Raw genomic sequence first — 25,316 nt, forward strand, 5'->3', positions numbered from 1 at the left:
TGCAGGCAGTTCAGCCTGTACCCTGTATCAGTTTGGCATGCATACAAATGCAACCCCACACATTGCTAATACAGACCTTGCATCACATTTGAGTTTGTGTCTACAGATCACAAAAGCCAGAGCATCTGCTACAAAAAGAAGAGCCTCAAGGAGCATAATGCGGCTTTTGCCAGTTTTTCCCTCTGTATTACATCAGGTATGCTGCAGAAAGCAGTGGAACAGCCCTCTTGGGAATGTTCCTCACAATCTCCCCTGAAAATCCTGTTCAGACTGCCATTTAAGGACAGATGGATAAAGGATGGACAATCCCAACATCTGTTTAAAAGAGGAATTTTAGAATGTAGGGTGACTTATGGTAACTGTTAGCTTCTTACACCGTCCTCTAAATAAATAACGGTACATGTTATCTGAGGAAGTAAATTGAGATAATTACCTCTCCAAATGTGGCAGGATTGAAAGGCAACGCTGCAGTTCCAGTCATATATTTAGCTGGAGTTTTCATGCGGTGAGAGGCCTGAACAACAGAGTATATAAAGAGTAGAACATTCAGACCCATGAACAGCAGAGATGTTGGAAAGGTCAATGAAATTTTGCTGATGTAACTATGTTTATCCTCCACTTAGCAACTGAAAATGTACAACAGTTCTGTAACAAGAAGGGCACAGTGCACTTGGTAATAGCACAGTTTAGGTCCATCAACCTTACGTCCTTATCAACTCAGAAAGTAGAAACTCTGAATTCATTAGAGGGAATGACAGGTGAAGCTGGAAGAGGACAACATTCTTTCTTCCCCTCAGGAAAAAAGAAGTGTTTTACAGTTTAAAAACAAATACCCCATAAACTTCCAAACTCCAAGGCATCCCAGCCGACAGGCAGCCAGGAATCTTGGGAGACTGCAGCTCTGCCTGGAGGGGTGGTAGAGCAGCCACACTTCCCCAGCACTGGGAGGTGGGTGCCCTGTGCTGTACCAGCCAAGTCCAGGGAGCCTCTCAGACCCCGCTACCTGCCAGGTAGAAGGCTGCTGCAGCAAGTGAGCAACCCCTTTTCACAGAAATGTTAGCTTTGACAAGCAGGACTATTCCAGCAGAAAAACATCCGAAGGCTTCCAGTAACACCCACTGCAAATGCTGCACAAAAGCACGTCCATATTCTCTAGGTGATACACACATCAGTGTCAGAGCTGGATTCAGGAAGGCGGCCTTACATCTGAATAAACGCACAAGGCAGCTGCACAGAAATCAACAGACCCTCGTATCTCTTAACATGCTCGTATCTTTTGCTTCAATGACATCCAGAACCACTAATGAAAACCTAAATTAGCGAGCCAGAAGATGACACCTTTGAAGAATGGGTTTCCATCCATACCTAGCAGATCACGTCCTACTGTTTTGCATATACTTTCTTGCAGAGGGAGAGAAGGATCATGCTAACTCATTCAGGAAAGCCATTTTGCATCTCAGCCTGCTGTGCCAAGCAATGCACACAAACTTCTCAAACATCTCCAACACCCGCGGATTACTCATGATATGCGAAAATTCACACTTTGAGATAACTAACCAAAGAAATGTATCTCCAGGATTTTTTAATATGCCTTCAGGACATGTAAGGAAGATCTGAAAAGTGCTTAAAAAGATTTTTTTAAAATTCATCAGGAGTGAGGAAATCTTGTTTTTCTCGGTAGTGATGAAACTAAGCTTATCCATAGTTATTTAATGACATTAAGTCATTAGTTTTTAAGTCATTAAGTTTTTAAAAATTAATTGCAAGGGGACAGGCATGTAATAGTGTTATCTAAAACCCAATCTGGGATTCTTTATTTTTAATATCTATTTGAATAACCAGTATTTTGGACAAAAGCAAGTTTTTTCATAAAGCTTCGCATTACTTCATACACTAGCAGAGTACACCAGTAGAGGACAACACCAGCAGAGTATACAACATATCACAAGAAATCTCTCAGGTGTAAGAGTTCTGCTATCGCAGATCTCTTGAAGAACCAGAGGTACTCCATATACTTCTGATTTTTTTTTTAAAAAGTAGACTATCAAAGGAAAAAAACCTATTGTCAGTGACCCTCCATATCATCATTATAACTTATAAGCCTGGTATAGCTAAGATACACAGAAGTATGTAACAGACTAGATTTTAACACCTCTCCAAATGATCTCTCAGTGCAAACAGTGAGGATAACTGTGGTACAGTGGTACAGTTTTTGGTGTATCATTCCACTAGACTCACGAAACATTATTTATGTGGCCATTATTTCCACAGATTGCAATGAAGATGAATAACTAAGCCTTTACATCAACAAACCATATTTCTTCACTTGTTCCATCTCCTTTCACAGCTTGGAATCTTTTTTCTGGTCTACGCACAATATTTTTCACCAGCTCAACCAGAGAGTGATCTTATACCTTCAAAGACATGTTTGTGAGCAAATGTTTCTGAAACCTGCTCGATTATCACCCTTGAACACTGGATTCCTTACTCTACACATGTTCTGCACAAACAGCATCAAAGCAAAATAATCCTTTTGTTAAAGGATCTGCCTCCTTGTTACTTAACTATTGCAATTATTGCCAGCAGAAAGTAACGCTGAGTGCTAATCTTGGCAATGCAATACTACGTGTAGTCTTTGCTGTGATCTTAGCTAACTTTGTATGCCAGGGAAGGTGAGGGAAATGGATATAGGGAAGGGAAGACCACACTTACTATATGCCTGAGCATCAGGCATGTATTTGTCATTTACTGGGGCAGAAGCACTGTACCTTGTCTTGAATATAATGGACCATTTCAGGGAAGGAAGGCATCTGCTTCCCAGAACTCTCCTTTTCATTTTTACCAGGAAATGTTCTCAGCACCCGCTGGGCTTCTCCGTGTACCTCCTCCCGCCTTTCAGAAGAATAGATGAGAAACAGACATTATTTGCACAGAACAAATGGCTCTTAATGAGTAATATCTTGGGAAGCTGGGGAAGAGAGGACAGTTTTTAAATTATAAGGGCTTTTTTTGAAAGAAAGGGTAAAAAAGCTTGCATTATAATTTTTAACGATTTGTTTATTTTAGAGAGGGTGAAGAAAAAGCATAGTGGTAAGTGGCCTCTGCAAAACAGCCCACTTCTGCTCCTCTTGCATCCTGCTAGTGTTCACCATCAGTTCCTGGTTCCCACATCCTTCTTTTCCTATCTGCTCCTCCTCCCCATCACTTCCTATATTCAAGCTTCAGCTGACACCTACCAGGTTTATTGCTATCTACTTAGCAGAAGATGAACTCTTGAAACAGTGCTGACAATGCAATGACAGTTTGTTGAAATTTATCTGTTTAGCTTTCCTTAGTTACACAATAGCTACTCACATCAAAAATCAAGCAATTAAAAAGTTGGGAAAAAACCCACCACTTAAATTGCAGTAACAGAAAACTGCAAATGACATTATTACTGTAATTTAATGAGTCAACTACTTCTCAGCAGAGAGTGATAATGCTCACAAGTGCATACTCCTTACTCTTTGCAAATACAAGCTCAAAACAGACTGATAGAATTTGACAGGAAAAAATAATTTACAATTGCAATTAATCATTAACATGTAGTGCTTTAGTGATAGCAGTTTATCTGAAACAAGAAAAAGAATACAAGCTGAAGACTACCATAAGGCATTTTAACAGTTCTCCACAGAACTGTCAAGAATGCCTCTATGTAAAGGTTAATTTCCAGATTACCATACTTGATGTTCAGTGAGTGAGTTTTTATGTACGTACACACATACACACATATATATGCATTTGTATTTCATCCAAATATACACTGGATGCAAATATATATATTTGTGTGTGTGTGTATATATATATATATATATATGAAAATAACTTAAAAAGGAAAACAACTTACGGGTCTCCTGCAGCTAACAGGAGTAAGTATCTGGAAGGGATATGATCTGGAGGGAATACTGTGCTAGCAAATTTCACAGCCACTTGACGTACCTGAACTTCAGGCTTAAAGAGAAGAGACACAAACATATGGCTGAATTTTAAATGAACACACTAATGACCTGTACTCACCATTTGTACATCATCAGTCATCTGTTTTGTCCTCTGGTACCAACATGACTCAGAGTTTAGACATTCTGAGACACTGTTCTTGCTAACTCTTCATATGGCCAGAGACAGGGAAAAGAAAAACTAGCTTCTTATATATACACAAGTGGAGAATGAAACGTTTAATTCAATAAATCCACAATTTGGGGAATCATAAATCACGGTTATTTATCGCTAACTCTTAGACATCTCAACTGGCTCATCCAGGCAGTTTTGAAATGAAGAATGACATACATGATCTATACACACAAAAACAGAGCCACGCTTAGGAGCCACCTAGCCAGAGGTGGAAAAGAAACACTAGCTTAGGGTGGTCATTCTCTCTGCTAGGTTCAGATAACCTCCAGATTCTATGGCCTAGAGTCCTAGATTGCTTGAGCACCCAGGCAAAAGAGTCATCAGCATGAAAATAGTCTCCTACACAGTTACTAGTGCAATCACTAGAAACACATATACCTCCACAGTCATCCTGAGTACCCATGCAAACACAGAGTAAGAAAATACACTCCTTCTGAAAACCCAGACCTCTGAGGAATTCTGAACACAAACAACATAGTAGAGAGTCAGTGAAGTGTGGTTTCCTCCAGATTAGTGTATCAAGGCTGAGTTCCTGGGAAGGTTCCCAGGTGCCTTATGTTAGAAATCACACAGCACACTGAAAACCCCACTTAGCAGCAAATGATCCTTCCTACCAAACTCCTCTTTCATAAGGCACTGGCCTTGAAGCATCTACTTCTCAGAGTTTTTGTAGGAGGAAACTATGAGAAACATACAGCGCAATGGCAACAGCTTGCTTTCTTTGCAAAACAAATAGAAAACTGCAGTCACCCTTTTTGCAGTCACTGTACCATATTAAAAATACTTCATCTGAGCATACACACCCCCTCTTCTCCCAGACAGGCCAATACATTCAGTAAGAAAAGGCAGACAGACCTGTTCCAAAAGTACAAACAGGAAGTGTCACAGAACAGAAAAACAATGAACAGTTCTTTTTTTAAGGGATTTAATTTTGACTCGATTGAAAATACCTTTATTAAATAAGAAGCTACAAGAGCTTCCATCAGGGTACGCTGGGCTCCTTCCAAGTTACTGTATGCTCCAACCATCATAGACAAGGCCTCCTGAATGGCAAGCCTAGTATCAGCATCTTCCTGCGGTACAAAAATGAGTCTTCACTTTACAGTGTGCAGGGACAAGAATTAAGCAAAACCAGCACAAAATATTAAAGATTTCCCAAAGCCCTGTCAGTACCCACCTTGCATAAAGCTTCAAAAAACTGCTGTACCAGTGCTATATCCTTGGTAAAGAGCTGAGGCATTCGGCTGAAACAAGATATTTTAATTCATGAAGTTTTTGCTTTTTTAAATTGAAATGCTCCACATTTCATTGGTCTTCCCTTCATCCCACATTTTAGCTGTCAGAAAAAACAGAGCCAGCACAGAAAGTTTGCTCTATCTTACCCATTTCCACCATGGAGCAGCACATTCCCCTTGAACACAGTTTGGAAAGTGAGATAATCTATGGACAATCACTTAGATCACCAGCATACCACTGAAAGTAACACTTGCCCAGCTTCATGCCCTCTGGTCTTTGCTGTACATTCCTTAAATTTATGTCTCTGGCAATCCAGAAAGTGGAACCATTTCTTAAATTCTGTGCATAATTCATGAGCTGCCATTAATCACTGCTAGAGAAGCTATCATATTTCTTTTTACACCTCTGAAGATGTCACAAGAAGAATGCTTTTCTCTGCACTGTACACTCAAGTGCAAAACTGGCAGGTGGCATAAAGCTTGCTGCTGATAAATTAACGGATTACTCTGGAAAAATTATTAAAGTCCCATTGCTTAAATGGTGCTTCAGTTACCTGGAGAGCTTTCCAACCGCTGAATATGCCATTGACAGCAATTTTGAATCCTTGAATGATAAAACAATAAATAAAATTCAGCAAAATCAGAAATACACAAAGGCCTGTATTTTATGATTAAACATTTACTTTAAATCCTGTCTCCAAAGTGCTCAAACAGGCTTTTGTGGACAAGGAATCCTGGAACATAAAATAATCATACCCAAGAATAAAAGGATTACATAGGAACAGAGGGAGCATGCTTCACCACAAGAAACAGAAAATTACAAATGGAGAGAAAATGCAAATCTCCCTTCTGGTCTCAGCTAATAACATTTTATTTCAAGAGGGACAGCCAAGGATATTCAGCAAGTACATGAAACAGTACCAAAAGGACAGAAACCCACTGGCCCTAAACAGCAGCTTTACACAAAGGAGCTGTTTGCACAATGGATACTGCATATGACCAATGCAGCACGCTGGCTTACTTCCTCCTGAACACTCCTTTTTCACGCCCTTTGCAATGGCAGGGGAGGCTCATGAGTTCAAACACTGACTCGGGCCAGAAGGTCACATCCAACAGTTCAAATGAGCAAGCAAGAGAATCAAAGCTGCAGAAGAGGTGCTCTGCAACATCAGCCCTTTTAAGATACATGTAGGAATATCATGGGGAATTTGTATCCTGAAATGGCACTGGAAAGACCTCTTCAGGCCAGACTGGCATTTGCAGTTCTGTTTGCAACACCCTTCCCCTAGCAATACCATCCCTAGGCACACAGGATGGAAGGTATTACAAGCAGGTGTATACACCTGCTTATCACAACGGGGTATATGTCTGGACCTGAGGCCCCTGTGTGCTCCAGAGTAATGGGTAACAGCAGCTAGATGCTACTCTGGCCTCACTCTTTAGATTTTTATTATTTCCTGAGAATTTGTAAAGAGTATCCAAGCACCTATCCATAGCTGGTAAACAAATAAAATACTCTTCCTGTATAGTCTTTTGAAGTATTTGCTTCTCCTCCAACAAAATTTCTTTAAAAATATCCTTCAATAGCCATCTCAGGCAACCACAAAAAAGGGATTTATCGGTTTCCATCATAAAGGTATTCATCTTTTGCATGTATTCATATGAAGAATTATAGCTCTACAGCAAAGAACCTTTCATCTTACCTCTTTGTATTCATTGATCAGCTTTGTAAGTCCATTTAAAAGCATTGGGCCTAATGGCTTTATTTTACTTTCTGGACAACTGCAATTAGAGACATCAACAAAGAAAATATTATCTTTTGCATTCCTTAAAAGTATCTTCTATCACTATCACTTTTTCTCAACTTTGTTAAACTGAGAAGTCACAGCTTAATGTGTGCAAGCACACTCACACACAGATTTCAGGATTAAGGAAAAAACCCTGGTTTAGTACTCTTTCTTTGCCCTTAGTTCAGTTATATATTTAGTAAACAGAGTGGCTTCTAGGCAGATAGCTAAAAAACATTGTGCTCGCTCTGAATTACTTACATGATACAAATATGATGCACAAACTGCAAGGACAGACTTCTCAGTTTTGCATTTGTGTTTGCACCAAAGAGTCCATCATAAACCACCTGGCCAAAAGGAATAAAGAGCAGATCAGGGTGCCTGGCTTCAGTTTCAAAGGTTTTCTAATTCCCCTTCTGCTTTAAACACTATAATCAGTAACACTGCTTCCCTCCTCTAAGTACTGGAGGAGCTATGTTATCAAGCTCATTAGGAAGAGCAGCTTTGGAACACAAGCATTACCTGAATGTTAGCTGGGAACGTTTCTGCAGCTTGCCTGGATCGCAGAAGATGAGGAACTATCTTTAATTTAACACGGGTGCTGACTGACTCTCGTTTCATTTCTGGCTTCAGAACAGACCCCTGCCAGAAACAGAGTTGAAATAATATAGTGCATCTTCGGACAGCAGTACTTTTAAGTTAGCTAAATTACCTTCTACTGCAAACCAGAACACACTGGGACAGAGAAAAACATACTGAATAACAAATATGTTCAGTACAAGCAGAGATCAAAGGCAGTGCTAGATTTAATAAATATATATGTCTTCCAAATAAAATAAGGAAACTGAAATGAAGGCTTCAGAAACTAAGCAGGTATGCAATTCTGAAGGCAAATCTTACCTCCTTGGTTTTCAGTGGTATATCCCCAAGATACACTTTATACATTTTGTTGATGATAGAAGGATTGTTCCAGTCAATTAAACTAAATAAAAAAACACATTGAACACCAACATGTTATGATTCTGACCTTTGATTAATTTTTAAAATGTGTTTTACAGCATTTCACATCATATTCATATTTTTCTCAGTTTTAATAGATCTAGTTTGAATTCTAACCACTCCTCCAACATCCACATAATGAATAATCACAAAGAACGTGACGTGATTACAAATTTCACCTATAAATTCTGACACTACAATTCCAAATAATTTGTAAAAAACCTACCCAATCCCTTCTCTCCCCCGGAAACAAAACATAAACCACGGCAGTCTATCGATTGAATACAGAATGGTCATCTGTTAACAAATTTCTCCACATCCTTCAAACTTGGTGCTTCGACATTTCAATAGAGAAAAGGGTAATTTTTAATTCAAGGACTATTTCATCTTGGTCTCACACAAACCTGTCTGCCCACAATAACCATCTAATGCTAGCAGTTGATGAGACTGTTTGGAACACACACACATACCCAAAACACACTCCACAGAAATACAAAACTTAAGCATGCATGCTTGAAAAATGTGGAGAGAGAACCATCTCTTTCAATAAAGCAACTGACTTACAAACAAGTGAGCTGTAAACTAACCTATATTTCTCATAAAAGACACTTAACATCGCATATTAACATGCATTTTGTCCACACATGTATTTCCTCTGAAAGCAAAGAATACCAACACAAAGGGGAAGATCACACAAGCAGCAAAGGAGAGACTGCCTTCCTTAACCAGGCTGTTGTCACTTACTACAATCATCTCCCCTGCTACAATTGAGGCACATGAATAGACTTGAATGGAGAAGGTTTCTCCTTGGTAAAGAGCTGAGGCATTCGACTCCCACACATTCCATATTCGACTCCAAGTTAAATAGTCCTGAACTTCTAGTAATACAGAACCCATCTACACATTTAAAAAGCAGGCCTCTATCCCTCCAAATTTCCTACATGAGCCACAAACCTCTCACAGTCAGTGACTCAGCGAATAGTACCAACAGCAATTACTCTCACCTCTCCATGGGTTAAGACAGAAACATTGTCTTCAGGTGATGAAAGGTGAAGTAGAGCAAAAGCTTTAATAATGCAGGAAACAGTGGCTGCCAAACTCCCCCACTTCACAATTACAGTCTCATTTATTTGCTTAATAAATTAAATGAGAGTATACTTTTATGGGAAAGACAATATAGCTAAGTTGACAAGCTGCAAATCACTTACTTATTGACCATGGCCTTATTGCCTATTGATAATTCACAGAGGGCAATTTGGAAATGAAGGAGTAAGAAAATGGCTCAGAAGCAATACCAAAGATGATTGAAAACGGAGAGCTAAACCTAAACGGTCAGCTCCGGACCCAAGTGGTGTTCCCAGCTGCAATACTGTGATCCACACCATTCCCAGCCCTGTGTGAATACATGGAAGCTTTGCAGGTATGCAGGGGACTGCAGCCTTCCTCCTTTCAGAGCACAGTCTCTCTGCAACACCACATTAATCGCTGCTAGCTTTGTTAGGAACACTAGTGCCATCTTTTCCAAACATTCAAACTTGTACCTTTGTTTGCTCTTTAGTTCAAGGTCTGCTGCAGTGGCAACACTGTGTCTTGTATCACTGGAGGCTACAACCAGGTGTATAACAGCTTCAAGTTCTGGCACTTGCTCAGCTTCAATGAACTTCACTATCCCCAACTTACACTGTTCAACAGAGGGGAAAGCAGAGGCAGTGTTATTGACAAGAAAACTTATGTTACAATAACTGTAGCACTTCATCTGTCTGCAATGATGGCTTCTGCTCGCCATGGAGAAGTTCACATGCTCTCCATCTCTTTAGCAGCACCTTCCTCTTGCCTCCTGTCAAAGCAGCCACCCGTGGCAAAGTATCAGCATTACAATTAGGGATATTCTGCTACTTTTCTGCTACAAGGGGATTCTTCAACAACATAAGAGTTTTGCAACCTTACTATCTTCAGAAGGAAAAGAGTAGTCTACACTTGTGGTTGCTTCCTAACCAGCTCTGACAACTGCTGGTACCTCCCACCCCATCTCACCCTTGCAAGTTCCTTAAGCCATCATGTCAAGTCCCTCAAACTCCCTCAGGGCAACTAAAGACTTGGTCAGAATTATGTTTTTTCCCTCCAGCCCTTGTTCCTCTGTTTGTAGCTGTCCTTGCTACCACTCCCAATTCACAGTGGACCAGCCTCGCAGCTACAAGTACCTGTTCCAGCAGCTCTGGTGTCCACGGGCTATCTCCAATTATCCTTTTGGCTGCATAAAAGCTCATCCCTGGAGGCGGCTGAGGAATTCCAGGACCTCCCACACTACTGGATGAAGAGCCCTGGGCTGTGGGCATGTTTTGTCGACTCTGAGATTCATTCAATACAAACCTAAAAGGTGGAAAAGGATTTTCATTAGAGGCTTTAACAACCCACACTGCCAGGTGAATTAGATGTTGGAACAGAGGAATAAACATAACCTGTTCATCTTCACGTATTCTTCTTTAATTAATCCCATGACTGTGACATAAGACAATTTTGCTCAGTTGAGACTCAGCTACCAGGTATGCCAATCATAACTGAATACAAACCTCAGGAAAGTGAAGGGTCCACTGACATTTCTGAAAACAGTTATCTCAGGTTAAAAACAAGAAAGAATGATCTCTTTAGTATTAAAAGTGAATACTCAAAGGGTACTACATTCAGGACATTTGTACCAAAAGCTTTTAACATTTGTATGATTTCTACGAAAAATGCAAACCTAACAAAGGAAATAATGAAGCATACGCAACACGATGAAGTGGCAGGAAACAAGTCCTTGATATAAAAAATAAATAAGATAATGTCTTGGAAAATGGCAGTTTTAGTGCTGGGCAGGGAAGGAAAGCAAAAATGCATGAAGGTGAAGTTTGCAGATCTTGGTCTTTCTGGAGACTGGCAGGTCTAGCTGCCCTGTGTATACCTCCATACTCCCACAAAAGCCATTCCACTTCTCCCTATATCCTTGGAAGTGGGCATCACAACTGTAGTGCAGAGACCCACAAGAATTATTTTGCTCCAGCCAGCCATAATCTGCATTCAGCACAGGGGCAACAAGGATCAACATTCATCCCAAGTCTCATTACTTAAAACTTTAAACATTGGAACTCGAATATGAGCTTTAAGCCCTACAGTTAGGCTGATTGTTTTACTGCATGCAGACTGGCAAGGCTAATTCACAACTGGGCAATGACAGAGCAAGTTCTACGAGGCATAAGTTAGCTGTAAACAGCTGCAGCCTCAACGCATGGAGCAAGACTTTTGAGACAGACATTCAAAGCCACAGGCTAGCTAAAGACACCTTCTCTGAGCACCTTCTAGAAAGAAAATTAAACCTTCACCTTTACCCTCCCGGTTTGAGTATTTAAAAATTGCCATGCTTGGTTGGCCGAAGTACAAAAGCACAGAAGGAAGTGAAGTCTCATTGGAAAGCCTAAGGACTTAATCTGCTGAAGCTACAGCCACAGCAGTGTAGGGGTGAAGATAAGAGCATAAACCTGGGCAAACTGAAGAGTGTGAGCTGTGAACAGAGAAGCAGGGTAGGTATTTTAATCTATAAGATGCAAGACTACACACTCAAATGTTAAGGAAGTAGCTCCCAAAACATCTCACAGGAGCATGGTCTCCAGCAAAGCTGCATGGAGAAACATCACATGCTCACTGTTTTAAAAGTCATGCCTTTACATTAATCCACTTGGGTGAGCAGGACTTCGGTACTCAGAAAAATCCTATGGGAATCAATGAACTGTCAGAAAAAAATAAATGTATTCTGCTGTTAAAATTTTTGTCATATTCTTTCAATGCAAAAGCTCCCCTAGCAATATAAAGACACTAATAAAGTTAGTAGAAAATAGATTTGAGAAAGTATTGATTTTAGACATCAGAAGATTCCTAAAAAGCAGTGATCAGTAAATTCAAGTAGCTCTGTAAAAATCACTCTTGCTGTCAGAAACAGTGCTCAAACCACAACACACCATCACAGTCAAACCATTTTTCATCAGGAGACAGATGAAAGACAAATCTTGTTATTAAATGTTCAATTCTGGAAAGCCCAAGTTTTCAGAGACTACACTTGCTTATGACCTTGGAGGAATAAGCCTTAAAACAACTGCAGGAAGATGAGCACACATTTTGATCTGGCTTCTATTTTAAAGGTTTGGTTATTTAACAGATAGCTCACGTCTCATAGCTTCAGTTTGATTCCAAAAGAGGTCAAGGACAGAACAGCATAACACCTCATGAAGCAGAAAAAAGATGTTTTGTTAAATAAGGATGATGGTGATCCCATTCTTGAAATTAGGAACACGCTTGGCATCTTACTGAAACAGGTAACTGGCTTCATTTGAGCTAGGAAGTAGCAGCATATTTTAAATGAGTTTCCCAGAGTGCAGTTTGTAATGTTTCACACATGAAGAACACACCAATACCAGAGAAGACTGGTATCAACTCTCACTTACCCATAAGGCATAAGAAGAACATCCAACATAAAGTCCAAAAGCAGCTGTACAGTCTTTGGTTTTTCAGCAAGATTAAATGGAGAAGCTGCTGCTTTCAGTGGTTCAGCAGGGTATTTCATGTGAAAAAGGGTTGGTATTAGAAGATGCATTAGGCTGAAAAACAATTATATTTACTGCAACCATTTAAAAGAAAACACACCTGTTTATTCTTAACATGCAAGAGAGAAACCTTTAAAAACAAACCTGGTCCTTAAGAGCAAACAAATCTTAACAAAAGCTAAACTGATTGACAATCCAGTGGCCTCTATTTGCCACCTGATGTACTTAAAAATGGAAGGCAGAAGACAAATTAGGATTGGCACTTAGAACTTGTATGTCTGCGTGCAGGCACACACACACGTCTGGAGAGATACAGTCACTGCCTTTGTCCAGACTTTCAATGTATTGTAATTATGTCACAAAATACAGTCTAGGATTGTCTCATCCGTAAGAAATTTGAAGTTTTAAATCTGAGTCTGCCTAGAGCAGAAGTTGATCAACACTCTTGAGCTTCACCAAATAGTGCACATAAATATACTGGTTACACACCAGTGTAGCCAGATTTCTCAAAGCTCTCTTCACTCATGCACTTGCTTTTTGGACAGGGCAAAACCATGGTCCCAGTATTTTCACACTCATCTCATGAACAGACGCAAGATTTTACTGCAAGACCTTTCAGTAAGGTCATTTTTAAAATATCATTACACTGTCAGCGTGATGTACAGTGAATGAAGACAAGATTTTAATGTAATTTTCCAGTGCCAGCATGGTAGAAACTCATCTCAATGTAAACAAAAAGTAGGTCCATAATTAACAGTTTTCTAGAAGTTCTTAATACACAGCAGTTTCCACCTCCAGTCTTTTTTTTTTTTTTTTTTTTTTTTAATTACAACTTTGTGTTTCAAGTGAACAGGAATTTTGGTTATCTCACAGCTTAGAGTGACCAATTCAAGACATTTGCTGCTGTTCCTGTTTCTGGACAGAGGCCATTTACTGAAGGTCTGGGAACCTGTAACCAGGCTGGAAACCAGAATACGATGAAGATGGATGGGGGGTACAGGCAGGCATATCCCTTGTAACACAAGCCTCTTAACATACAGGGAATCTCCTGTTGCAGATCCTGTATATCATTACAGCATTAGACTATAGGAATTCTTTGTACCACCCAAACTACGGAATTGCTGATCCATATTGTACAAGCTGAGAACATCCTAAGCAATGAGGATGTCACCAAGGAAAAAAAAAATCATTTAACAACTGATACAAATTATTTTACTAAAATAATATCAACAGAATCTACTCCAAGAATAAATAGCTATACCTGTCTTGCTGTGGTTGAGGTTTCCCTTCCATTGCAGTAAGAAGAGTTGGAGCCAATTCACACTGTTTTTCCACAGGCAAACGAGGGTATCCCATCTTAACATAAATGATGGTAAAATTCTAAAGGAGTAGAAAATGCACACAGTATTGCAACAGTGCAAGAGAAATACCTGTTCTTGAAACTCTTCTCGTATGTTGTGTTACATAATTGGGTATTGGAAGCAGCATGTTTTGGAAGACCAGTTTCTTAACTCTAAGTCTCATCAGACTGACAGCTATTAAAGGGGATGCTCAGCAAGACCTACTCAGAAAATCTTTTCTGAATAGGTCTTGCTGAGCCTCCACTTTAAAAGGAAGAAAATAACAACCCAAAAACCCCACTCTAGCTTTACTTATCCACTGCTAATTTCAGCAAAAGCACCTTTATCTGAGCAACAGCTTCAAGGAAAGCTTTACGTCTTTTACCTATTTCTGAAATAAAATAGAAAACAATATTGAATAAATACAAAGTCAGCAGCACAGGCAAGGTTTCTCATGAATATATTTCTAAATCATCAGAACTAAAAGCTGCAAATGTAATCCAAACAGAGCCCAGTAATAGGACAGCACAGCAGAGCAATACTGAATACTAACAGTGATCTAACTACTATCCTGTTGATCCAAATCCAGCCAAGAACTGTCCAGATAAGAGTCATGTGCGCAACACTTCTTTCAACCAGGTCATTGAACTAGGAAGCATTATACTTCTTTGCAGATGGCACTTATTAAATTTTATCATGCCTCACTGCACAAAATAACATGTATCACTCAGATCCATGAATGAAAACAAATTTTTGACATGTCCAGCCAAAAGCAGAGTTTATGTCAAGTTTGTCTTCAAACAAGATGATTCTTTTACTGCTCTACAGAACACATGCACTCTAGAAGCCTCATGTCATTTCTAAAAGGTGAACTCTGGATAATCCCACTTGACTGAAGATAATCTGAGATTACTTCTGTGTTACTGCTCTTTAAAGTCTAAATATTTCTCTTACAGTTTGTAAGACACTATTTTTTCCATTTATGCTACTTAAGACTGAACAGTCAAATGAGAAGGACAGAAAGTTTCCCTCCAATTTTAGCACTTCTCTTCATTATGTGATTTGCAAGTGATCTACCACAGCTGAAATGATAATTATCTTCAGTTTCACAAAAACATTTTTAAGCTCTTTTCACTTTTTAAACTACATTGAATGAAACCACCTAGAAAAGTTTCCCCATCTGTAAAATTACAGTTTTTTCATCTTTTCTTGCTCAGCTAAGGTCCTGGCCCTAAAACCACATAAAATAGGGGTTGTCATGTGTTCAGAGAAATACCGATTCTTTAAGTAAAACTCTGATCCTGCACGATGTTTCAAGATCCTGACCGTGCACGTATCAGGATAAGGATTGGTAGCTGCTTGCAAAATGGTGCTTCTAACAATACAAGCAATGACAACTCATGCATTCATAAAATATCAAGAGTAATTATCAGTAATTTGAAGAGAATCAAATGTAACTCCTTTATGAAACTAAGTTTCACCCACACCAGGATATAGAGTTTAGTTTAAAAACAAAATCTTAAAACATCAACCTCATGACAATAACATATGTGCTGGAAAAACCAACAGAGCTAAATACAGGAGCTTTAAAGAATATTCTGCTTGTTACAAGTAAACCAGCAACTATTCTTGGAAGAACAGGCACTTACAGTGACAAAAGACACTGCAGAAGGATCTTGATATTGAACTAGCAATGTCTCTACTGGAAGCTGAATTTTTGGACGACTTTTGATGCGCTTATTCAGATGAACCAGTAGCTCCATGACCTGACAGGAAGAAAACAAAAAACGTGAAAGAACCATCATTAATGTTACTACTTCAGACTCCATACATCATCCTTAGTCCACTAGGCAGGCCTGCTACAAACAAATCAGGCCTGAGCTTCCCGATCATTTAATCTCTAAGAAAATGACAGCCATCATTCATTGTGTTATCCTGAACGCACTCTGACATGTCTCAAGTCACTGTTAAGACAAACACATAAAAAGTTTGAAACCATGACACAACCAATAACCTCCATCAACAGAAGTGTCAGGAATAAATGATTTACTGAGGATGACCAATTCTTTCTCCACAGTCACTATCCCTCAAAACTGAGCCTGGCTTTGAAATCTGCATTGCTGCTCTATCTTGTGGCTATAGAGTAACTCCCTGACACATAACAAAAAAACAATAAAAAAACCCCCACCCATAAAGTTATCAAATAAGTGTATGAAAACTGTGTTTGGAGTGGAAGGATAGAGAACTGAAATCCTTCAGGCAAGAGCAGAAGTCAACAGAAGTCAGGCAAGAGCAATGTGCAGCACTGCTCTGGGCAGGCAGAGCCCCAGCAGCAACGCCAGTGGGGCCAGGCAGCATCTCTGAGGGGATGGCTTGTTGGACAGCAAGCTGAGCAGGGGCCAGAGTGCACTGAAACAAGAGAAGTGCAGAGTAGTACTTTCTCATGATGAGGACTCTCAAGGAGTGAGCCAGGGGTCCAGAGGGTTTGTGCAGTCTCTATCCTCGGAGGTATTTCAAGACCCATCTCAATAAAACCTTCAGCATCATGGTCTGAGCTTATAATGGACCGTGTTAAACAAGAGGTTTCTCTGGAGACCTTCGGAGGGCCCCTCCAAGCTGAATTAGCCCATGATTCTACAGTCCCATGAAGCAGCTTCTTAGCATAGCATCAGCAAAGTGTAAATCCACTACATGAGATACTGTAAATGAATGAAGGAACTTGAAAAACTACAGACAATCTCCACTCTAAAAAAATAGGTTCTGAAAAAGTACACTGAACATCTGCATCTTGCTTACAAACCTTACCAGATTGTCAAGCAAGGTGGTGCAAAAATATGTGACATTAAACGGAATCAGTTCAGCTCCAGTAAAATCAGACAGAGCCAGCCCTTGATACATGTTGACTTCAATCAGTTCTTGTCAAAAAGACACGGTGGGCATTCTGTTCTGTGTTTTTGATGGCTCATTACCTTGGTCATAGTATGCTGAAAAAGCAGCTAAATTGCTGTCACTGAAGTTTGTAATGGAAACTGGAGTACCTATGCTTGCTGAGCTGCATATGAGCTAAAACATCATCTTTGCATCCACTCCATGACTAGGTATCAAACCAAATAATGTCCAGATATAATCCCAAGAAATTTGCATAGCTGACCACAAGCATGAGTCCAGAGATAAGCTGACAAACTAAGTAATGCTGACAGCTATCAGATTTTGCTGCTGCAAAATTATTGCAATAGCAGTCACAAATTCCTATTATTTTAGAGAGGAAAAAAAATGTCTGCACACATTTTTTTGTGAAGGAAGAGAAACCTATGACTGTAACAGTTTGAGGAACCTGTTCAAATTATCCATGGTGGACACTGAAAAAAGATGTGGCTGGATCTGGGTATGCGTGAAAGTTTAGCTCATGTCCTGCTAATATCAAATCAGTGCACTAAGGACCTCAACCAGCAGTACTCATCTAACCTGAACCAATGTCTGCACTTCAGAGTAGGACTGCTTCTTATGTTTTTTGCTGGCTTCACATGGGCTGCATAAAGTGATACAGTATCCAGTCTGGCACAAATGCTGATGGTGCATCAACACTTCTTGGAGCACATCTGAAGCAGCAGAGTGAATTTACCCTGGATTAGTTCCTTGTGTGATACTGCTAGGATAACTGATTTGGCAAAAGACATCATAGAGTTGAATTTAACTCATCTGTAAAACCATGGTCTGAAGAGGGACTACTGTATTCAGAGTAAATGGATTAAGAAGCTATTAGGCATTGCAAGCTTATCAACATAGCTAGACTACCCCTTAGGTCCAAAAACGTATGAGGACACTGAGTTCAGATTACTGAATGTTGCAGTAATATTGACTTGACAGTCACAAAATTAAGGACAGGGATAAGACCAACAAAGCAGTATGTTAAGGCAGCAGGAAGAAAAAGTAGAATTTTAATTTCTCCTTTCCATTCTAGCACTACAAGCTTGAGGAGAAAGTTAGTCTGGGGAGTCAAATTATCGAGTGTAGTCAACCCACCTGGTGTACTGAATGAATTACACTGTGCTTCTGAAGTTGGGTGAAAGGAAGTCCTTGAACAACTGTACTGTTCTACACTTCAGCAGCACACTGGCAAGAAACAGATGTTCTTTTTTGCTCATACACCTATTCTATCAAAAGCTACACCTCAATTCAATTAAAATGGTGTAAGTTTTCAACCCACAATTAACTATGGAGACTTTTTGTTGGTGGTGATGGGGGGGGTGTTAACCACTACAGTACCTGCAGGAGACAGACGTGACCTGGGGTAACAGAGTTTTGTTGTTGCCTATAGTCACTCACTGGGTGAATAAAGAGCTTGTCCACCTCTTTCCATTCTATTTCATCTACTTTATTTGATAAGCTTTCCAATCATCTGAGTGCTCATGTAAAAAAAAGCATATGCTTTTCTTTTACTTACATCGCCTTAACATGATTTTGAGGCTTGAGCTGAACAATAGACACATTCTTTGCTGCCCACCAGGCAAAATTAGCACTGGAAAGCTAGGTATTTGTGTTTAAGAGTTGTTAGCATTTGAAAATGCATCAGGCTTCTTAAGACATTTTCCCAGAACGGTAATGGCAAAGTAAGGTAGAAGATTGAAAAGCTGAGTTCTGATGTAACAGAAAAGGGCATGTGGATGCTGAACAGATTTACATGCAGGTTATACACTCCAGAGCAAATTTTCACTGATGTTTATTAGTTAAAACCTGACAGTCTTCCTCTCCCTCCCCTCTGTCCGAGAGTCAATTTCCCTTCACTGATAACGCAAAAGCAGAATTCAGGGTAATTTCCTTGATTGCGATGAATTTGACAAATACCAAGAAGTACAGGGAAGTGCTATAATTGCTTATAATATTATCATCATCTTGTACAGATAAAAATCAATAGTTTAAACACATAGAAAGCAGAAGAAACAAGTTTCATTTCATTATTCATTCTAACACAAGAACTACAATAAGAATGGTGTGTGATTTTGAGAGGCCTCTTAAAATTTAGTTTTCAAAGGAGTAGTCCTTCCCCTTTCCTGAATCTCATAACACTCCCAAAAATAGAGACAACATATTTCAGTTCATGGAAAAATTATCATATAAGAACACCCTAAAGAAATTTCACTAGGTAGTTGATGCCTGTCTTCACAGCTTCAAGTGCACATGATAAGCAGGTATTCAGAAGAACCCTCCATCTGAGCTGGAGTATCTGTCCTTCCGCACAGCAGAACAGCTTCACATCTATTGATCCACTTCATTTAATCACTGCCAGGACCATGTTCTAGAATCACAAAGTGGTTTGGGTTAGAAGGGCCCTCTAAGATCATCTAGTTCCAATCCCCCTGCCATGGGCAGGGACACCTTCCACTAGATCAGGTTACTCAAAGCCCCATCCAACCTGGCCTTAAACCCTTCCAGGGAGGGGGCAGCCACAGCCCCTCTGGGCATCCACATCTTCTCCGGTTTTGTGCAGAACTTTTAGAAAAATCTGTTCTAGTTGCTTGCAGGTTCCAAAATCTACCCATAAAGCCACTTGAAGGCATGATAATTTCCCTATTTCTACAAGACAAGGAGGGGATTATAAGAGCTTCTTTTCCTCCACCAACACCCTCCAAGACTACACTCTGTTCAGAAAGGTTCTGGTCCAACCTCTACCACCAGTCAGCTCCTTCTGATCAACAGCTGCAGGCACAAGAATTCATCCCTTGCTTTCTGATCCAGCTGCTCAAATCTCATACTCAGCTGTTGCTGCCCTATTTGCCTCTTATGGTCACACCCTGGCAAAACAGGAAACACAAGCAGGTGTTCCTCTGCCAGAACCCAGGGCAGGTCAGATCTCTTCTGCCCCTAACAATAGGTTCAGCGATTGCTTCTGTCATGGTTTGAGCCCAGAGGGCAACTGAACACCACACAGCTGCTCACTCACCCACTCCCCCTCAAGAATGGGAAGGAGAAAATAAAGCAAAAGGCTCGGGAATTGAGGGAAGGGTAGAGAGTGGTGGTGCACCCATTCTGGTCACAGACTCCTTAGGGGAAGAAAAAGAACATCAATTTAATTCAAACACTAACAACACCACTTAACAGAGTAGGACAGTGAAAAGCATTACCACATCTTAAAAACACCTTCCCCCCACCCCTCCCTTCTTCCTGGGCTCAGTTTCACTCTTGATTTCTCTACCTCCCCTCTACCCAGCAGCACAGGGGGCGTGGAATAGGGTTGGGGGGTGCGGTCAGTCCTGCCACTCCTTCCTCCTCAGAGGAAGGACTCCTCACACTCTTCTCCTGCTCCAGCATGGGGTGCCTCTCACAGAAGACAGTCCTCCACAAACTTTCTCCAACGCAAGTTCTTCCCATGGGCTACAACTCTTACTGAGGTGTTCCAGCATGGGTCACCCCTGTGTGTTGGAGTCTTCTGCATATCAAACTACAACAATGAGGGTTTCTTCCCTCAAAAGACCTGGCCTTCTTCGGGCACAGCCACCTGCTCCAGCATGGGGTTCTTCACGGGCTGCAGGTTGGGTGTCTGCTCCACCGTGGACCTCCATGATGGCAGGCAGGCAGCCCTGCCCTCTCAGCAGAGGATAAGGGATGGGGACGTCTCTGCTCTGGCACACTTCCCCCGCTTCCTCCTCTTTTCTTCCACACGTTCACATAGGTGTTCTCCTCTTTGGTGTTCACATAGATGTCCTCCTCACAACTCCTGCTCGCACCTCCAACTCCTCCTCCAAGGTTTCCCTTCTTAAATAGGTTATCACAGAGGCACAGCCACCATCACTGATTGGCTGGGCCTTGGCCAGAGGTGGGTCAGACTTGGATCCAGGGGAGCTTCAAGAAGCTTCTCACAGGGGTCACTGCTGTAACCCCCTTCCCTGCTACCAAAAGCCCTGCCACACACACACAAACCCAGCACACCCTCATGCAATCCCACAACTACTACTGCGCAAGAATTGTACAAGAACATAGGTGTGGGAAAAAAAACCTGCAAGTAAACAAGAGTTCAGCCTTCTGCTACAGAAAGCAGCTACACCACTACATCCCTTCATGTTCATATTAAATTCTATCATCAACACTGTTTAGTCCTTGCCTGGCCACATGAATAGGAGGAATGACCAGTACATGGTGTCAGCAAACTAGGGCTGGGCCCAGCAGCCCAGCAGAGGGGAGGCTGCCACAGCTCCATGCCAGCAGGTCCAGCCAGGAGAGGCACATATTCACAAGTGGGCTTCACCCCTCGAGACCCACACTCACTCCTTCCCAAATCACCTAGATACATCCTTTTCCATGTCTTTGGTTCCTAAGGCACTAAACATGCCATTAAAAGGCTTGTGCAATCCCAGAATGGTCTTTCCCTGCATTCCACTGTGTCCACTGCCCCTAAGTAGCACCCTATCAGTCCAAAAGGTGTTCTGGCATTGACTCATCTTGATGGGTTACATGCCTGGACAGTGGGGCTAAGGGTCTCTTAGCCCATCCAGCCCTGGGATGGACCTGGAGATGGTGTCCCTTCCTCTCAGTCCTTAACTTGGGTTCCCACCTGACATGTTGACTCTGTGTCCCCCTGGGCTTGTAGAGATGGGCTTCTGATGTGCTGATGGCTCTTGTGACAGATGGGAGTAGCTGCACTGGGAGGTTACACAGGTTTCTGCACTTGCTATTGTGTCTCTGTGCTCCTTTGCAGGTGTGCAGATGAGCTTTTATCCTATAACCTAATATAGGGAACTGAATTCCCCAGGTACATATCAAATTCTACCTCCAAAATGCTTAGTCCTTGCCCCTACACCTGTAACCAGGCAAGGAACAGTTTTGGAGATGGAATTTCATATTCACCTGAATGTGTTCTGTGATAAAGCTGCCTTGTATACCAGGGAACTGAATTCCTTCAGATAGATATCAAATTCCATCTTCAAAATTGTTTGGTACTTGCTCCTATTCCTGTTATCAGGCAAGTGAACTACATCAATGAGTATGTCTTCACTGTCTTTTGCACATAGAAGCAAGCTTGCTCCATGTGTGCCACAAGTCAGGTGGATGCACAACAGCCCTAACCTGGAAGCCATGGCAACTGCCTCTACGGCAGTAAGTCTTGATCTAAGGCTAACTGGCCTCAAGCAGCAACAAATGCAGCCACCAATCATCTGCAAAAGCCCTTTCTGATACAATCAATGACCGTCTTCTTCAAGCCCTAACAGTTGTAATAAACCCAGGCTCAGGACAAATTTTCCTCAAAGCGTAAATTTCTCCACAGTATATCCATGTATAGTAAATCATGGTACATTTCATTCTCCCTGATTAGGACAACATACCATTATGGTAAATTGCACTCTTACCTTTTTACGAACTCCTTCCTGTGTGCTGGACAGCTTGAGGAGAACAGGGGGTAGGAATTTAGAAATAATGTTCTGTAACTGCTCATCTGTTTCTGCATGGCCAAGACGCAAAAACACACGTTCAAGTTGATCTACAGTTAAGTTAAAAAAAAAAAAAAGAAGAAAAGAGATAAACCGGTTGAAACTCAAAATTGCTGCAGCAAGAAAACAACTTTTTCTGAACAGCCCCTAGTGTGCTTGTTCAAGAATTGTGCGGAGCATTTCTTACATCTCAACAGCACTCATCACAGATCCATCTTGTATTTTTAACACCAACTGAACAAACTGCTGATGTCACAAACCAGACTGATTACTCCCAGTACTAGCTCTACAACTACATGGAGACCACTCCTATCAAAGAAGCAATTAAGATTTCCTTTACTTCATGCTGTGTTTCAAATAGAGGCTAGAACATCTTCAAAGGTGAAACGGAAGGTTAGAATCTCCAAGTCATTCCCTGCCCTTTCTGCTTTGACAGCAAAGGTGTGCAGCTGTGAGGATGCTAACTTCAGAAAATATGCTTTCTGCGATCTGCATTCTGACCATGATGTTCTGTATCTCCACTAGTTAATCAGAGAGCAAAAAGATCTGGCCAATTCTTGTTATTATTCTGGTAAAACCCAGAGTTCTGGTCATGCACAGGGAATCCATTGTTGTAGACATTGTGCAAACAGAACATCAAGCCGTACAACAGAACCTAAGACCAATTACAGTTAGCATTGCAGAAAAGAAAGAGTCTGGGCAAAGCACAACTTACAAGCTTGGGGCCAGTCACACCATAGCAGTTGCATACAAATAAACAGGCTGCACACCTGAAAGCATAAGAAACAGGCTGCAAAGTGAAAAATAAGTTCTTTGAAAGCTTGAGACTATTGTCCCAGGGTAAATTTGATACTCAAGGGAATATTCAAAGGACATCTTGACACAGGCTAACCTGTTCTACCCATGACTTTCTGTTAAGCCACTTAGGTCTTCCAGAAAATCTTTACAAAGCTGTACAAATGTTGACTGAACTGCTTACTGCTTTGTTAAAATTTGTTGATCTTTTTTTCAAAGGACAGCATTATCATCAGTAAGATCGCAATCATGAAACACAGGACGTCTTGCTGTAATTTAAAACACAAAGCTTCCGTTATCAGTCTATGAAGCTGCTCGAGTGTTGTAACAAATCCACCTTTCTCTAGCCAGTAGGTCTCCTCAAACCCAGGAAAGAACACAAAAAAATGGTTTTTAACATCTGCAAAGAGGTAGAAGTTGCAGCTCCTACAAGATAAGAGAATAGGGCCGTGGGTAGGGGGGAATCAGTAACATCTGTGTTCTCATTGAGCAGAAGATCATTTCAAGGAAACTGATGAGACCAAAATCATCTCTCAGCAGCTAAAACACAAGGGCTGAGGACAATCTGCATTTACAAAAAGAATGAAAGACTCCCTCTTTTAAGCACCAGCATGCAGCTACCCCAACAACTAAGCCAGAAGCAAAGCAAAACCTCCCTGGCACAGCAGCATTCCTGACAGCTGGACTGAGAAGGGTCCTTGTGCACAGGATCGGGAATCTCTTCACACTGCAGCACTGCAGGCCAGATTCACAGGTAGCAAGGAGACCCAGAGCTTCTGAAGGGACTACAGGTCTTAAGACATTCTACAAGGAAGTAATCATGCCCCCAAAGACTAATCTAAAGTGACCTGTTGCAAGCTGAGATTAGAGGGAAACCAAGGAGAACCCTCCTTCAGCAGAAGAGGATCACTGAGCTGGCTGCAAGGGACAAGGCAAAAAAGAAAAACGCACAGGTACACATCAGAGGTAAAGACCGAGGTGAACGGATATGCTTGGAACTGAAGTGAACAAAAACCATGTTCAAATGCAAATACAGCTCCCGCTAACAAACCATCATGATGTAGCTGCAGAAGCCTTTACTGTCCTATTTTTTAAAAATGTGCTAACCCTGCACTAGAAGTCCTCAGAGCATCCTTCCTCCTCTGCCAGCTGCAGATTAAATGTAAATATATCACTGCCAACATTTTATTTTCAGCTGAGCAAATATGATAGGCAGCTTAAAAGACAGAGAACTATGAAATTTTACTGTCAGGAAAATTACAAGCCAAAACTCTGCAGCACCTACAATGCAAACTGACTTGTGAGTCGACCTCTTGTTTCAGACAGATTTCACCAAACAATCAGGCTGTCAGCTAGTCAATAACTTCACATCTATCTCATATTCCAATTTTTTTTCTAAATCCTAACAACTTTTTTCTCTCTTTTCCTTTTTGTGTCATACTCTTCCCCTGCTCCAGGACCTCCACGGTGTCTCACGATCCTGCCAGCACTAGGGGACTGCTTAGGACATGCCAAGCAGCTGACATAACTCAAACAATGAATGGAATTACCCAATCTATACCCTCAGACCTGGAACTCCAGGAGATCGCTGCAGACCCATCATCCTCAAGCAAGCTGACTGAGGAACCTCCCCACCAACACGTTCCTTTACATGGCAACAGATCAGACTCAAGTGTAAGGAAACATGAGTGAAGTTATTTCTAAAGCAACATTTTTGCAGTCACTGGACTACACACACCTTCCAAAAGGCACAGAAACCATTCTGCACCTGCCCACAGGAAGCGCAGCAATGTACCTAGTTGCCCCATTTCCAGCTTCCTTCATTACTCTGTTGTTACAAGCAGCAACCAGGATTGTAACAATACTAGAGAACAGGAGAAAAAAGAAGCTATCCCCGTGTTTATGCGGCCTGTGAGATACGTTTATTACCTTTCCCATATCTCTGCTGCCTAGTCAGTTAAGCCCTGATACTGCCATCAGGTATCCATCCTTC

The 25,316-nt window shown here is 41.1% G+C and overlaps 1 protein-coding gene across 2 annotated transcripts in view; it reads right to left on the reverse strand.

Annotated features, from left to right (window-relative positions):
* ECPAS (Ecm29 proteasome adaptor and scaffold) overlaps positions 1–25,316 on the reverse strand; it is a 66,623-nt gene that overhangs the window by 34,634 nt on the left and 6,673 nt on the right. For both annotated transcript variants that reach the window (XM_074932552.1, XM_074932551.1), the window contains exons 2-17: positions 22,448–22,578; positions 15,755–15,871; positions 14,027–14,145; positions 12,667–12,819; positions 10,393–10,561; positions 9,733–9,872; positions 8,093–8,174; positions 7,715–7,834; positions 7,454–7,539; positions 7,109–7,187; positions 5,960–6,009; positions 5,348–5,414; positions 5,121–5,243; positions 3,887–3,990; positions 2,769–2,892; positions 434–514 (exon numbers count right to left, since the gene is read on the reverse strand). In XM_074932552.1, the coding sequence (XP_074788653.1) occupies positions 434–514; positions 2,769–2,892; positions 3,887–3,990; positions 5,121–5,243; positions 5,348–5,414; positions 5,960–6,009; positions 7,109–7,187; positions 7,454–7,539; positions 7,715–7,834; positions 8,093–8,174; positions 9,733–9,872; positions 10,393–10,561; positions 12,667–12,819; positions 14,027–14,145; positions 15,755–15,871; positions 22,448–22,578 (1,745 nt within the window). The remainder of the gene's footprint in view (positions 1–433; positions 515–2,768; positions 2,893–3,886; positions 3,991–5,120; positions 5,244–5,347; positions 5,415–5,959; positions 6,010–7,108; positions 7,188–7,453; positions 7,540–7,714; positions 7,835–8,092; positions 8,175–9,732; positions 9,873–10,392; positions 10,562–12,666; positions 12,820–14,026; positions 14,146–15,754; positions 15,872–22,447; positions 22,579–25,316) is intronic.

Source organism: Athene noctua, chromosome Z (assembly GCF_965140245.1).
Source record: "Athene noctua chromosome Z, bAthNoc1.hap1.1, whole genome shotgun sequence".
NCBI classification, from domain to species: Eukaryota; Metazoa; Chordata; class Aves; order Strigiformes; family Strigidae; genus Athene; species Athene noctua.